Raw genomic sequence first — 17,432 nt, 5'->3', positions numbered from 1 at the left:
TGTATCGATAAAATAATTATGCTGATTTGAAATTTGACAATGCGCCATTATAATTTACGTGTTTTAATTAAATTAAAATTAATAAAATAAGGACTGGTCCCGAATATGGCTGCTATAGTACACATTGGTTTCAGCCGTGCTGCTAATGTGCTATCATGGCCGAAAACAGCAGCCATATTGTTACCGAAAACGAAATAGGGTTCGTTGTCCAAATATAAAATAAACCTTTTTTTATTATAATGCTGGAAGTAATTGTACGATTGCGTTTGTTTCAGTGCTTTGCCTGCGTCGTAACATACTAAAATTAACGATGGCATATATAATGGACGTGGATTGTTTCCTGAGCAGATATAATTTTTGATTTTGATTTGAACATCAAAATCAACAGGAATCTTGTAAGATTCCTCAGTAGATTTGACTTTATTGGAGTACAGATTTTAATGTTTAATTTTTGATTTATTAAAAAGATGTGATAATTATGTTGTTAAATAAAAAGATGCATACGCTAATGTCACAATAATTGTGGTATTAGCGTATGCATCTTTTTGTTGATAGTTATTCTCAAGAAGTCGAGATTATGCCCGCCGAAGTGATTTTTTTTTTCTATAATTGTTATGTTTTATTTTAATATTATTTATTGTGATGTCGACCGTAAGTGCCCCTATTTTTTCTAGGTTTAGAATATACATACATTCAAATACATCTTGCCATAGATCATGTTTATAATTAATAAACAAATAAGAAACATTAAGTCTTTTTTTTAAACTCGGAACTAGTTTTCCTTATCATAATGGGACAAAATACATCATAGAATCGTAAGTTATGCAGACAATTTCACATTTAATTGAATCTACTTTACAATTAACTTTCTGTTTAAGAATGCTATTATATTATGAGGTGCTCTCCCTCTTATATTCTTCATCCTTATTCCTGGCTAGACAAAAAGATACATTATTGCTACAGCCCTGTTGTGGTACAAAACAAATATTTTGTACAGAACCATGTGCTACAGTGTCGACAGTGTGTCACCATTTATGAAATACTAGTCATATAATTGATTCTGAAAAGCTGGTATAGATGTAATTAGACCATTAATTATTCATTTTAATCCTTTTATGTCACGCTTTAGTGTCGTATGAGTAACACAGACTCACTAATAGTGCTATTTAGAATGGTTATGTCTATAGAAGGGTTTTCATGACTTTTACAGAACTAGCCCCGTAGTAATAATGAGGGAGCTTTTAAAAAGCTAAAAGGTTACATAATAGTTGTTTAAGGTGCTTTCATAGTGCAGATTAATCCTGTAATTATGTTTTTGATACTACTACAAAACTAGTACTATAAAAATAATTTTGACGCATTATTAGTGCAAAATAGATACATGAAAGGGTCGGTAAGGTCTTTAATAGTACTAAATAGTACCATAATCACTTTATACATATCTATTATAGTGCAAAACTTTAACGATTCTTTTGTATGGTCCTGTAAGCGTTCTAAGAGCTTAATTATAGAACTTAAATGCTCTTTATCTTATAGAATCAAAACGCTTTGTTAAAAACCTTTATAGTACAGACAGTCATAATGGTTACCATTACAGGCCTACTATAACACTGATTGGTGACAAAACGCCTTGGTTATAGAAGCTTTTGTTACTTGGGCTATTACCTATAAACTGTTTACTATATGGAAACTTTTCATAGAAATATGCAGAGGCGTGCCGAAACAAAGTTAATCTTGTATAATTTACGATTATGTGATTTTATGACATTGAAAATATAAATATCATCGAATTGGCTGCATGTTACGTTATTGGCCTTGTCTATGGTCACCGAAGACAACAAAATATGGCCGTCACCTCTATAATAGATCACGTAAGATGTATTATGTGAATGTGCGTGAGTAACGTTAAGACAACGTTTAGCTCCATAACCACGGAGGTGCATATCATATAATAGTCGGGTGCAACAAACAATGTTACGGAGATGCATAAAGTTTTGGCTTTTTTGAAATAGCTATCACGGTCGGTATTATGTTTACTCAAATGAGGACACCAAGATAATTAATTAAATGATATGAATTTTGCAAGCGGCACACACACTCCTATGCTTACACACTTTTTTCGAAATTCTAGTTTGCAAATGAACAAAAATTAGAGGTCGACGAATGAAACTGGTTTTGCGTTTTATGTGGGTCATTGTAACATTGTAACTGATTTCGTTAAATAGGCGAATTTAAATTCGGCAAAGTGGAAATATAAACGCATAGTGATCAGGGACGCATTTTGGTTGATATAATGTATTGATCAGGTAGGAGATATTACAAAATTATTAATGCAAAGATGTTGGAGAACTCTACCATTAACATACCGAAAGAAAGAGCCAACGTAATTTTGTCGTATATCCAAAGGCAAATATGGAAGTCAAATTCAATAAAACAAACAAACAGAAAAACACAAAGTTTTATTCATCTATTGACATACTTACATTCGTTTGAATTGTTTCGAATATACTCGTACATTTATTTTTTCACAGATTGGATTTTTAACGTAAGTAACAGCTGTTTCAGTTGTAAAATTGTTGATGGATGAAAAAGCAAATTGCTGTGAAAACACACGGTACGGTACACTTTATAACCCTTTTTCTCCTAATTAACCCTCCTCTTACGTCACATAAAATTTTGATGCTTTTAATACTTCATGGCGTGTTTACAATGTGACGGCAATTAGCCTGTTACGTTAACACTGAAACATATTATTTACAGCGGCGCCGTAGCTTTCGTGCAGGGACGCTAAACGAGACCTAAATGATATCAGCGACATTTTATTAGGTAAGTAACAATTTAATGTTTTTAATGTGGCAGAGGAAGGGTTAAATTAGAGATTCTAAAATAATAGGCTTGTAAGCTAATTACGCAATACAATGGCATCCAAGTGGCTTCAATTAAGACAATTCAACGAATTAATAGATTAACGCGTTTGTCTAATTACCTAGTAGAGGAATATTCAACCTTAGTACGAAATCGTAGGTTTAGTTGTATTAGCAGAATGAGATCCAATTTGATGATTAAATTGACTGTTAATGAGGTTTAGGTCGGTTTGTTTTTAATCAACATAATGTTTTCAGGAGTGCCAAGTATTTATAGGTGCGTTAACGAAATGGTTACTCGTCCGTGTAACAGTCGGTTCAGTAAAAAAGTATTTATTTAACGCAACTCCGGTTCGCGTGGGGCGTGTAAAGTACGAGTCAAATGTTCTGGTATTTAATTTATTGCATCTCCTACCGGGTTTATTTACATCGGCTACAAAGCTGAAACTACGAATAAAAATTCGGTTTTCGTTAATTTACACAAAATGTAAATCGCATACTAATCGTATTACGTACTAGGTATTTTTATATTTAGCTAAGGTTTTGGTTGAATTTACAATTGGTCTTGTCAAACGTCGTCTTACTTAAATCCATATATTTACTGTTCTTGTTTGATACATTTTCTCACTTTCGTCTAAATTTCCTAAGAGATCTTACCAATCTCTTTAGGTATAGCTTTAACACTAGCTAGTTTTAAGCTAAGTTTCTGTTATTAAATTCATCATTCTATTTACATTAGGTATACATTACTATAGGCTAGGGCTTGAGTACCTACCTACCTAACTTCTATTAGTAAGGTATATGATATTGTGCTATGCACGGGGTATCCAAGCCTATACAGCTTTGTGCAATATCAAAGAAAAAGTGCGTGACTTTATTTACATCGGTGTACCATATTAGGTACATTATGTACAATATTTTAGTATTTAGGGATTGTTCACACCAAACGTATTGTCCGCCGCTGACTGTGAGTATACTCACTGTCTGCCCCAATGTGAACGTCGACTCAATCTGCAGTACCCGTACTCACCAAGCCGACAATAAGCTATAGCGTACGATGCGCTACATGTGTGAACAAAAGAATAGGCTCGTGTAGATTCACACTAGATGCGTACGCTGAGCGGCTGACTATTCTACACATAAAAGAGCTCAGTATTTGAACCCCCCAATCTTCATACATAACAGATGCTATGTCTTCCCAAGCGCATCTTCGTAAGTTTCTATCACTAAATTCTTCTGAATTCGCATTCCAAATACATTCTCTAGAATGTACTTCTGCAATAAACTTTTCGGTGTCGAACATCGCGAGGTGTCACGTGTCACGTCTGTCCTCATTAAAGTTTGTTTCTCGAGTGTATTGCGGCCGAGGCGCGCGGCGGTGCGGGCGCGGCGGAGCGGCGCTATTCGGCAACTGCGTCCGCGTAGCCAATCCGCGTCCGCCGTGCATAGTCGCGTAGTAAAATAATCGGCCACTGAGAGTCAGCGACAACTGACGACGTAATAGCGTATAGTCGGTTCGGTGTGAACGACAATTTCAATATATATGGAAAAGCAATAAACTGCGTAACGCGCGCTCACAGTCAGCGGCCGACAATACGTTTGGTCTGAACGATGCCTTATTATCATGACAAAACTTTTTATATAACAAGTAATAAGTAACATAATTTCAATGACTCCGAGTTGGAGTACTTTCAGCAGAGCTGTAACAGTGACTAGACTTCAAAAGTATTAACGAGCCATTTAGGCACAACATTCGCTGAAAACTTTGCACTAGGTACTTTAATTATTTGCCATTAAAACGAAAACATGAAAAGCACGAGAAATAATTTCTAGACATTTCCAAATTGACTTGAATTATTATAATAATTTTCTTGGTGATTTCTAGGGCAGACATTTGGCGTACCTAATGAATTTTAGCTCTAAAGAGCTTACGACAATGATTCAGACTCGTCATTAATGGTTACTAATTGATGCTCATAACCTACGTAGGCCTTTTTAAGACTAAGATACTAATTGTGCCTTAGTTTAGTTACCAGTTTGTCTCCTTACGGCTAAGTTGGGACGATATAACACTTCATAGTGCCAACTCGGCTTATGCTAAAACTTATACAATGTCCAGCTGTTTTCTAGGGCAGATGTGACCAGCACATATTCAATCTAACTTGCAACATATCAACAATTGAATACACAACGTAAGTATTGTAAGAGAAATCGATAATCAAAAAACATGCAGATAAAATAATGAATCTTAATAGAATCGATTAGACGGATTTCCTGTTGAGAATCTATTTGCACGTTTAGAAATCAGATAACAATCGATTAACTGTTTAAAATTCAATGAACTACAATAATGTTTTAATTGGTACACAATACGATCATTGGTTCAGAATCTAAGTGGTATGTCCAGGAATAGTTTCATGCGCTCGCCGATATCGACAATGGAGCGCTCGTCCAATTGCTAGCTGTCCTCTCCAGCCGTTTCATCGTCATCAGCATCGTCTTCGTCGAGCGGCTGGCTGGTGAGTGCGGCCCAGAGCGGCGAGCGCGCCCCGGGCTGCACCGAGCCACGTCGCTAGCTGTCCCGGTTGCACACCGCCGCCGCCGCTGCCGTGCCCATAGCACCAACCGCGCCGAACAATATCGTGCCCACTTCGCGGTCTGGCGTGATCTCCACCTGATAACAGGCATTGTTTCTCAATTACTCTCATAATTAATAGAGTTAACCATGGTAAATAATAATGTAGTAGTTATTATAATAATGTGTCATAAAACAGGTCTCTCCCACGAGCTTAATAAAATGTAATGCCCATAAATATTAATTTTGATGCATGAATGTGAGACAATTTACAAAAGCTTCACCTATATGTATAAATACAGGTATCGAGTGCATTGTTTGAATGATTCCATATGATAAAATCAATCCGTGAGAACAATGCGAGGCGTAAAATAAATAACATCTATCTAGTGACATAAAAGTCACGTTTCATTGTTATATTTCAGATCACGATAAACCGCAGAAGTGAAATATAATTTTATTTCCCAGAGCTTTAGTAATCTCTTTGTTCGGAATTCGTTATTAATATTTTAGCATACAACACTTGGAACACAGCAACAATCATGATGTAGGTATTGTAGTGTGGGTGTATAGTGTCAAATACTTGTGAGAGCGTGGTCTGTTCAGGGTCTGATCGTTCTTCTAGCACGGTGTCAAGTTCCAAAGTAGGAGGAGGTCTTGGTGACCGAATGAGGCTGACGGCTCGAGGCTTGGTCTTCACTGGCGACATCTTCACCACCGATAGTTCTCCACGGTCGAGCTCACAATTCCGCCGTCTCGCACGTTCCCTGAAAATATCCTTCAGCTGAAAACTCTGAAATACTTTAAATCATTTTAAACGGAGTGGCGACTGTGAAATGATCGCGCGGAAGTGAAAAGGCCCTCAGCTGTATATTGAGACCCCTTGTTTGAATGGAACGAGAGATTTTCTCTTCAGACGTGATGACTTAGCAATTTCTACAATGCGGGCTTAGCATCGTATAGTATCTAAATGCTTCTTTATTTAATAAGTATCAACCTGAGCTTTATCCAAAGAATTTTCTCAGGATGTTCAGATATTGACATTATACCTACGAGAAGCGAATTCTTCTGAGCGCAAAACTGCTACAAATATAATCTGCGCATTGTGGCTGAATTTTACACCACCCGTATACGATGTTGGTTAAATCAATCATCATTATCACGCACATTACGTGTAACAGCTTCCCTTGCGGAGCGCGTATAGGGTATTAGCGTAACTCTAAAGTATGACGGCATCATTTACCAAAATCATGCGCACTGCTGCTTCCACATTGTGTAAATACAATTACTTAGTGTTATTTGGCCCCAGATTATCTTTAACAAATCGAGTAAGTAGCCCTAGAAGAGGCTCTGAATCAAGTAGCACATGTAAAGGTCTCGCTGTGTCCTAAATCAACGAAAATTGACCTAAAAACGAACGAGCGTTCCCCGAAGGGTTTATCGTGGAGAACATTACGTTATCTGTCCGGCCAAGTATACGTCCACAGTGGTTCAGTAAATTGGGCTGTGATTTTGTTACGTACTCGTCATTACCGATATATGGTCGTAACTCACCTCGCCATTTTGGCCCTCCTTCGCAAACAGCAGATAACGGTGAGCGCTAACAATGGAAAGCCGAATATGCACGATACAATCGGCACTACTATCGATTCCGGCGTCACTGGAACAATAAAAATACGGTTATAGTTGTATCCCACTCGGCAATTTCCCGTAAACAAAGGGCTGTGAAAAGTCGCTATATATATCAAGTAACAAATAAACCAACAAGCCTCAATGAGTTCCAACTTCCAACAATGTACGGACTTGAGAGCAATAAAAACAATGCGAGTCGTTGTTTGTATTTATGTTGTATCTATATGTTTGTGTTTCATCTACAGGGCCCCGATTCTCCTAAGTTAATAATGTCAAAATCGAATAGAAATCGAATCGCAATATGATCGTAATAGCAGTTTTAACCATATCGGGCATTCTGCTACTAATAAAAGACCAATCGTATTCGATTGACATTTGATTGGTGTGCGATTGGTCTGCTATTTTGATGATTTTGGTCTATACGGTAGTTTGCTGTACAATCATTTTGCAATCGTAAATCATTTGCAGACAAAATGATTCATTATTGAATGACAGAAAAGGATAAAAAGGCTTATTTCAAAGAAAAAATAGCGGAATGCCACATACGCTTCAATCGTAATCGAGTCGGGATTGGATCTCAGTCGAATCGAGTCGAACGTCAATCGAAGGTCGCATAAGTAAAATTAGGAGAATCGGGCCCCAGGTGTGTGTAACCTGCACCTAGGCTACCGTCGACACAACTTTTTGTTTAATTGTACATTTGGGTAACGTAAAACATGCAGGCGCTTTGTGACGGATCGTACATTCAACGTGTTGGGTTGAAAAACTACGTGCAATTTACGTAAAGGATGAATATTTAGGCATGTTTAATGTTTATACAGTTTCCAAATAAATTACCTACATTTTAAATATAACTAGATGGAATGGGAGCGCTGTGAAATGGAGCCTAGAGATAAGCATTTTTCTGAACACTTTGTGGAAGTTAAATAAGTGAGCAAACGCGCTGACGCTGCGATGGTGAGCAACTGCCAACAAGCTAATATTTTGCATATTTAAAAGATTTTAACTTTTTATTAGGAACAGATTTTGCTTTTACAATTTGTATCTCTTTCGTGTGGTTAATTAACTTTATTGACACAGTGAAGCCAGCGATTATTTTCCGTACAGATACTTTTAAATACTTAGCAATGCTAACACTAGCTTTTGATGTATAATAAAAATTCTAGTCAACTACCTAACTAAAATTAATAAATCGCATAGCATGTTCCGAGAAGGTCATTGTCATTAAGTTTGTTTATTAAAAAGAGAAGGCACTTAACAGTAATTAATCGGGTTTTGTTTACTTTTGCGAAACTTCAGCACCTGTAAATTAATTAAATAAATACAGAGCCAGTTTAAATTCGCCATCTTAATTTTGGTTGTCAAAAACAGCATGATCGATAGAGAGCATTCAAAGTTTAAAACAAATTAACATTGGTTTACGCTACGTTCATTTCAAGTTATTAGTAAAAATGAAGTTCATTAATTAAATCTTAGTTTAGAGTTACTTTAATAAAACACGCCAGAAACCTCATTGCAATTTTAAAAGCTTAAAAAGTAGCCGCTTTAAAAAGGCACTTTTTCTTTTAAAATGTTTAAAACTTTTTGCGCACGAATGACTTGATGGCTGCCGTTTAATGAAGTAATGAATATTTAATTATTTGGACAATTAACCAACCAATATTTTCGACCTTTTTTTCTCCTCGATTTTTTTCAAGAAATATCTTTAAGAAAGGGAGAATTCTTTATCTTTCGCTGGGATAAAAATAATCTTTTATTTTGTGAAGTGAGTAGAGCAAGATGTCGGGTTTACAACGTGTGCAGTGCTTATGATGTCGGAAGCTCGGGCTGGCAGCTAAGTGCGCAGCCTTGCTGGCGATAAATGAGACCAATATTAAACGAGACACCGGCTGTTTGTACTTCTACTACTGTAGGAAACAAGCTTTACTAACATATTGCCTTAGAAAAAAGATACTAACCAAAAATAAGTTTGAAAAGCGTCTAATTTTAGACCTCAAAGCAAAATTTGTTTTCGTTTCATCACCGGACCATAAATAAATCGGACACCGATCTCGCTAATGAAATCAACTTTTTCAGTTTAAAAAAGTGGAGAATATTTTATGAAAACGTAACTTGGCCTCCCCTCCCAGCCTAATTACTTTTTCATATTTTTCACTTTCCGTCTACCAGCCGAGCGGTATGATAACATTGGAACATAAAACTGCCGTCGAGCCACCTCGGGACTAAATAATTATCACTCACATTTTGAGCCTACTTTTGTCTATGAAATAATATTTTGCGATAATGAATAGAACAAATTAAATTCTAATAAAAAAATGCTGCGAAGAGTTCTGTAAAGAATGTTATGTATGATAAAGGTATTTTGAACTACTTATCAATTCCAAAAACTGCTTTTACAAATTGAAAGATTATTTGGTGAAACATCTCAACAAATCTGGTTCAAACTGCTATCGTTTAGAGATTATGCCTCATTGGTTCACAATGTATTGATCGTGCCACAAACTAATCAGTGGCGTGTAAAGTCATTAACTTGGTTTATCACATTCGAATGTCAAGTGGGTACGGATTACCATTGATGTTACACGATTAAGCAGCTGCAAATTACTCATTTAATCACTGCTGTAGTCGGTGGTTAAACCCGTTACTGACTGCAGCTATTTCGCAGAAGACGTATTCAGATATCTTTGCGTTGAATAGGAGCAGTTCCAAACTCATATTAGATTTAGGGTCTGTCAATCTGAGCCCAATTGGTCCCTACATAATATAAAGTTATCAAGTGATTATAGTGTGCTGTGTATCTACATAAACAGAGAATATAATATTCTAAAGCTCCTTTGATAATATTTAATACATAATTCGGCTCTCTGGAGCCATTAAATCCTTGCGGTGTTAACTAAATTTGCAGGTTCTGCGGTCTGTTTCCAAAATACAACTACAAATAAGCTAAAATAACTTTCGAAAGGGACGGATAGGAATGTTTGCCTGACATTTTGCCGGTTTCCAGTACACTAACTAAATATGTAAAGCTGTCGATTTTGTCGTACGTGACAATATAATAAGGTATTCATGTTGAAGTACATAGACACCCCTGGGGTGCTTCCAGAAAGTTGAAAGGTCGGGAAAATATAACGAGGCTTTTCACAGAGAGCCATATCCATTGTGTGGAAACCAGGCTTCGGCCCTCTATTATCATGTATTTGTCGTTGAGAACCCACAGAAAGGTAAATCGTATCTGTACCACTTACATATCACTCTAGTGAAATAGCCGTCTCCTTAATAAATATGCTCTGTAGAACGGGTGAGGAAAGTTAAGTAGGCAATTTGACTAACACATTTAAAGTGTCAAAGGCACAGCCATCTTCTGCGTGTAAGCTGAAAGGCTTTTTCAGACGTCACGTTTTTTGCTGTACAAAAAGATGAACGTTGAAGTAGTCGTTTTGGATTATCAGATTATTCACATTTGATGAAATCCTACCACTATGTTCTGTAAGTGATTTTTATTCTATGTCCAAAACCTCAAACTTAAAAGTACTCGTTGTAAGAAGTTCGTCCGAATAAAATCTACACGCAGTTTTGAAAGTTTCATATAGCGAGAACATTTTATCGTTGAGAAACGTTCACAAGTTAGATAACCACTAAAATCTTTTCAAAGAATCCGCTTACACGGTTTATTGAGTCCCTATTTGTTAGTCTATACTTTAAAACCGATATTCTTGAATGATATTCATTCATAGATCTTGTGGGAGTGTAGATTCCAAGACATTCGATTGCTGGAATCGAGATTTAGGGTAAGATTTATGTTCCAGTGTCAGTTTAAAATCTAGCTCTAGAAATGTGAAAATATGATAACTTTGAAAATATGCTTGTTGGTGTACAGTACCTAACCATAAGTATATTCTTTAGTAACTAATTAATTCCTGTTCAGCTCCTTTAAGTTGGTCTAGATATATAGTTTGAGCCCTGGTCAAGGTTTTTCGAATACATATCTCCCGAGCCTATTCCCTAGAGATGATGATATCATACGAATACATAAATGTATATTTACATAAAAATGATGACATGATTGTTCTCACCCGTGGGATATATAATGATGGGCGTGGGCCTCTTGTTGTTGGCACTGGGCTTGGGGACCGGTGGCGCCACATTGTTAGCAGGCGTGGTGCTGGTCGGTGCTGGCGTGCTGTTGGCGAACCGCTCCAGCATTCGGAGAGGCGGTGATGTGGAACCACGAGTCATCCTCAATCCTAGGTAAAAACAATTTGATGTTATAATATTACTGATGTATGGTTTATAGATGATCCGCATTCAATCCTATAGAATCTTAAGGTACTAGTCAATCTGGATTAGCGTTTAGGTTAAAACACTTAACAATATATTAAAACTGTTGTAGGTACATACATTGAAGTTCTTCTTTATTGTAATAACTTACAACGAGATGAAATGTAATTAAGTAATTAATATCAGATCTCGAGGTTGCGAATAATTATTACACAAGTAGCTACGCTTTGAGAAGATCCCCACAAAGCTTAAGAATTTCGCGAGAATTTACATCGTCGCACGTGAGTAAAATAAACCATAATAAGCTAGATTAAGTTTAAGTGAAATTAATGCATATTTTGAGTGTAGCATCTGTTACTCCGCGGCTGTGGGAGTCGTTTGATGGAGACGGATCGTCGTACTTAACCTGGGGTTGGGTTCAACCCTCCAAGTTTTATGAGTAGGCTCCAACTATAAAGTATCTCGCGAATAACATTACAACTTAATTCATCGCAATGCGGAAGTTATTTTTTAAAATCTCAAAGATTTTTTCATCGATAAAATACTGAGTACTTGATTGAAAAAGACTATTTTATCGATAAAATACTACTTGACTCAAAAGATTTGGATTGAAACAGAAATAAAAAACCTTTAGTTAAGCAAACACTTGTGGTGTTCGATGAGATCCGTAGCTTGTACGTCGAGCTTCTTCAATAGTCGTCGGATACTTATGTCGCCAATTTATTTTGTGTATTGTAGCACAAACATCATTATTTGCACTGGGTTAGTATAAAAATAATAATCCCCTGAAGTGATATGATTGAACAAAGCTGAGGATATATTGCTAGGCTAGCTTAAGAATATCCGTACGACTTTAATTTTCATTTGAAGGTATAAATGTAAAAAGAAAATATTGAATTTTCAATATTTTTACTTTTTTATTAAATCATATGAGATTTTGTCATTAAAATAACATAGGGAGTATTTGTTAAAAGGATTTCTAAACATAGATATTTACAATACATATTTACAATAAATATCAAAAACTATCCTAGTAAAACAAACAACTAAAAAGCGTCAAAAAATTCGTCCCCATCGCTGTCAACTGGGAGCGTGCCCAAGAGGCTGGCAGCATTACCGTTGGATCGCCATGCTGATTCTTTCTAAACTATTAAAGAAGTTCTTAATTGTCATTTTTGAATCTACATTTTCTGTGAGTGCTACACTATCTAGGTCAGCTACGATAATAAATATTCCTACAAACGTAAATCGCTTGAACAAAAGAAAAGCGAGTAAACAATAAATCAGGAAAACAAATGAAAAACAATTTTCTAATTTTAAATTATATTTTCATCTTCGCGGTCCAAGTTTTCGTTGAAGTAGATAAGCGTCAATCAATTCTATTTAAATGGCAAATATTGAATCGGTATCGTTAATTTGATTTCGTTATTGTTGGCGTCCGAATCCCCGATGAGTTGTTTGGGAAATGTTACGCAGCATTTGGGAATAATAATGACTCTGTATATTTATTTACGGAGTTGTTTCAAGCGGTGGCCTTCCGGATGATTGATTCATCATTATGCGTCAATTAAGCGACAACACAATAATTTGGGTTAGCGGGATGTGTTGTCAAAACGTTTCCTTGCCAGTATTTTGAAAATTATGTTTCGATTTTGTAAACGCCAGAGGAGACATATCTCACTCGATGTTTATTAGATAACTTTATTATACTTACCTGATTATGCCTTTCCTGTTTTCACTTCAAAGTAAGTTCAATACTTATTTTAAAGTTTCACTCAGATTTTTATTGATAGTTTTCCCATTTGTTGTTTTCTTGGATTGGCAATTATATTAGGTAACTGACCAACCTAATAAGTACTTTTCCTCTGTGGTATAGACGACTGAAAATATAAAAAAAAACTAATAGTAAAACTTTTCAGTGGTCTTATAAACGGAAAGCCTTTTCAGACTCACTGCTGAAATCTAAATGATAAGGTAGGTACCTTGGTACACCGTATTGATACTCATTTCTGTGTATACTTACCAACTATGGATACTCCTATAGATAGTTAAGTAATAGAAAACATTCAAATATAGAACTGCAAAATGTCACTGGCATGCTTGTCTGCACGAACGCCATATGAGACAGCGGGACCAAGTAAAACACAGTCGCCTGACATCTATTGAAAAAGTTTGTCAGCTACCAAAGATTAATATTTGTTTTCAAATGTAGAATGTTTGAGTACTATTCAATAGTAGAAAGTAAGTACATACGGGTATATTGATTGTATTGGTTTATTAGGTACATACATTATTTATCTGCAAAATGTATGTTTTGATAAGCATTTGGTGTTTTGAATTTATCGCAAACGCTAATGATGTAACTACAGTAAAAAATAACATCACGTTCGTTAATATAGGTACTATTAGTTCATATTATCACAACTACACCACATGACAGAAATATTCTAATAAAGCTAAATCACATAATTTACCAAATCAGAAACTACAGAGAATCGATTTGAAAAAAAAATCTCTTGGCCTCTTGGCCTCGGAGTAACAAAAGCGACATTTTATCCCGGTTCAGCCAGAAGTTCCCAAGGAATGCGAGGGAAACCTCTATCAGAAGCTAGTGAAATATAAAATGAATTTTCACTTGAGCATCTCGAAAAGCGCCATCAGAGCGTTAAACGAAAAAGGAATGCATTTCCAAATTGCTCCTCCACCCGTGAATGTAGGAACCAACGTGTTCTATACACATATATATGGTTTAACGTACAAGTGTGAGGAACATTAGGATGGTATAATTTTCATCATTAGACAGCAGACGGTAAACAAACTGCCTGTCACTGTGATTTGAAGTTTAATGCAAACCTGGATAATTTAAAATACCAACCTAGATCTTTCATGCATACTTATCGTAGTTATCTAAATGTTTTCGTCTTGACATTATGCCAACAATCATCATAAAAGCATTTTGCAAGATTTTAAAAGGATTAAAGCACATTTTCCTGAACATAATTATTTTTATTTAGCTATAATGTATTTCTTACTAAGGTGATATTGAAATAGACTGAAGATCGAATAGTATTCGATGATTTCATTCAAAACAAGAAACAAATGCCTCTGTCCAAAAAAACAGTACAGCAATGCAAAACACAAACACCTTTTGTTCAATTTGTTTGTGTTTCCTTATTACCCGAATGCCGAAGGAGGGTAATGTATTTTTATGGAAACATTTTAGGGAAACCTTCTCTTCTAAGCGGTTATTGGTATTGGAAATTGGAAGTTAAAAATAAACAGATTACGTTACGTTGTGCAAACCGTGCTAACTTCAAACGTTTCAGTGTTATTTTAATAAAATATTTTTTTTCCACTTTTACTTCCATTACTGCGGGCGACTAGGTCTAATGAAATCAAATAAATCAAAACATTTTGGATTCAAATTTGTTAACAGCCATAAATTGTTATTTGAAGGCCGATAACAAGAAATAAATATATCTTAGTAAAGATTTCGAAAGCTAAACAAATATTGGTAATTAATTAACTTAAAAGTCATAAAAAAATATTCGAATTACTATTTTCAAGGATAGAAATTCAGAAATATATAGTATGGCTTCATTGAATTATTCGAGTAATTAGTGAATATTTGATAATGAAATTAGTTTTGCCGAGTAAAACTGACCTTAGCGAGGACAATTGGACCATTCGGCGAAAATAGGACCACCATAAATATAAATCAAATTCTGTTAATTCCAGAGAACTCCATTATTGTTCAGCCTAGCAACCATTGGGTACCCCGTCCTAATGAGAAATTATTAACCGATTGAGACAATTCTTAAAATATAAAACGTGACTTCCAATATTTAATTTTCTCCATGCCATAACTGGTAAAATATCAGTATCACTTCGCAAAGATGTTCCATAATGATGTTCCCATTTTAATGCAATTAGGTTATTTAACGCCAATCGATTGGTCTGACGGAAAGCTTTCAAGTTTCCAAAGTTATGTTTCAGTGGGAACTCTTAATTAGTTTAGCTTCCGTCAAAATTCTTGTCGCATAATTTTACCAAAATAGCGGCTTGAGCTAAATACAGAGCTACGTAATTGAAATGTTGTAGTATTCCGGAGCAAGTGAGCTGGTACACGTGTCATTCAGCACTCACCGATGCAGCGCGCGATTATGCACTCATCGAAGCCATCGCTGCAAACAGCGCTCTCACTTTCAAACTTATTTTAGAAAACTTTAAATCTTAAAACCGAGGATTTTCACGAACATCGGAGTTAGCGTGTGTAGTGTAGACACGGTTTACGCGGAATGGTTTCGGGAGCATGCGACTAGCGGCCGCTCCGGAGCTCTCCCGCGGTAACACTGGAAACCCGAGCCCGACTGGAACCGAAACATTAGGGAGTGCATTTCGTCCGACGACCCGGGTCGGGGAACTTCACTAACGCCGATTCCAGACAATCCCTTTAGAATCAAACAAAACTTACCTAACGGAAACTCATCGGCCGAATGGATAAAAGCTTTGTCCCGGAAGGGTTGGACACGCACTACTAAAAGGATGGATAATTAACACTGTTTTCGTAGTTGTTTCCTGTTCATTTTACACTTGAAACGTGATAAGATAATTTATACCAACTTTAGATTCAAATAGTAATTTTATACTTTTGAATGTTTCATTTACTTATAAGTAAATGTAGTGAACATTTTTGTTAAAACATTTCATCATTGTTCGCGATAACAGACACATTCATTAATTGGCTTCTAATACGGAGAGGTTTCCTTTTCAACGGGTCATTAATGCCGATTTTCTTCCTCTCTTAAAGATGATAAGCAGAACAACAATACGGAGCCAACAGTCACTGAACATAATGGGTTTTTACGCTAATTTACGTTCACTTTGTTTATCATTTTCTTCGCTAATGATAGGGTACAGTAAGCCTTTAAGTCTCTTTACTTGTAATCCTAAGATCAAGTAATTTGTATTAATGTCTAGAGTCGCAGAGCGTAAGCAAAATAATTTATTTAATATCCAATACTTAGGTACCTAATACTCGCTTTCAAACAGCTTAATTTTTCAACGCTATCAAATTATTTTACGTTATTTTTTATGTTAATTTTATGATTCGAAAAAATGCTGCCGTCGCATTTAATTATAATTTTTAGGGGTCTTAATAAAATTGAATAGGGGAAACTTAATAATTTTGTTGTTATGATTTTAGGTAAGCTTATTGTTTACGACTGTGTTACTTTGGAAATTCGCAATGTGACCAGTTTTCTGTGGACTTTATTAGCCGACAGCTATAAAGTGGCACTTCGGCACTTCAAAATAAATCTTTTTATACTGTAACTACGTTATTTCACGTGAAATCATTTATCGCGGTCGCAAATGTATAAAATTACTCGGTGCAGTATAATTTTAGCACTTTTCTGAATAACGTTAAAATAAATCAAATTAAGGTATTTTAGTTAAAGCCAATACATCCACATTTTGTTATCAGCATAGATCACACACCCAATCCGGTTCTCGTCATCTTCTTTGCCGAAAGAGGACTAGCTCCATATTTCGAGACGCGATCCCAGCTTCACCCCCAGGGACAAAAGTATAAGAAGGCTTTTATCTTGTGCATGATACGAACAAACCGTCAAAGATAAAATAAATGTTATTTAGACGAGAATAAAGTGAATCTGTTACTAAGCGTTATTTAGAGCAACTTACTAAAAGTTAAAATAACAATATTTTGACTCGTTATCTTGAGTTTCGTTTCAAGCTATAATGTTTTACATTGTGTTTAGCGGCAACTTGAAGAGTGCTCGGTAAAAAGATACTTTTTCAGATCAAAAAGCAAAATATGATAAAAAGGACAATATCAATTAACCCCAAACACGACACTTAAATATCTAAAACCAAAATGAAAAGTTCTTCGAAGCTTTCATCGTCTCTAAACGTTTTATCGAGTAGTCCTCGTAGTTTTCAAGCTGAAAATAGATTATCTCATTAAGGTTTGAGTCGTAACTCATAAGTGTCGTTTCTATCGATTAAAGCATAAATCTTATTCGATAGCGGCACATACCTATATATGTACGTACCTACTTCTA

At 35.7% G+C, this 17,432-nt stretch overlaps 1 protein-coding gene across 1 annotated transcript; it reads right to left on the bottom strand.

Moving 5' to 3' along the window:
- Positions 1-2,442: 2,442 nt before the first annotated feature.
- On the bottom strand, positions 2,443-15,708 carry LOC124641794. Its single transcript, XM_047180019.1, has 6 exons — positions 15,496-15,708; positions 11,145-11,315; positions 6,994-7,099; positions 6,023-6,206; positions 4,484-5,538; positions 2,443-3,793 (listed from the first exon to the last, which is right to left on the bottom strand). Exons 2-5 carry the CDS (start codon positions 11,305-11,307, stop codon positions 5,437-5,439), a joined length of 555 nt encoding a protein of 184 aa, XP_047035975.1. The 5' UTR covers positions 11,308-11,315; positions 15,496-15,708; the 3' UTR covers positions 2,443-3,793; positions 4,484-5,436.
- Between the last annotated feature and the right edge of the window lie 1,724 nt (positions 15,709-17,432).

This window comes from Helicoverpa zea, chromosome 2 (assembly GCF_022581195.2).
Source record: "Helicoverpa zea isolate HzStark_Cry1AcR chromosome 2, ilHelZeax1.1, whole genome shotgun sequence".
Taxonomy (NCBI): Eukaryota; Metazoa; Arthropoda; class Insecta; order Lepidoptera; family Noctuidae; genus Helicoverpa; species Helicoverpa zea.
The sequence above is the reverse complement of the archived record's forward strand: the minus strand, read 5'-3'. Positions and strand labels throughout refer to the sequence as shown.

Excerpts from the sequence above, each read along its gene's own strand:
- LOC124641794 (XM_047180019.1), bottom strand. The coding sequence starts at position 11,307 with ATGACTCGTGGTTCCACATCACCGCCTCTCCGAATGCTGGAGCGGTTC. Across the intron at positions 7,100-11,144 it reads CATCATTATATATCCCACGG|TGACGCCGGAATCGATAGTA; the intron begins GTGAGAACAATC and ends TTATTGTTCCAG. Across the intron at positions 5,539-6,022 it reads AACAGACCACGCTCTCACAA|GTGGAGATCACGCCAGACCG; the intron begins GTATTTGACACT and ends GCCTGTTATCAG.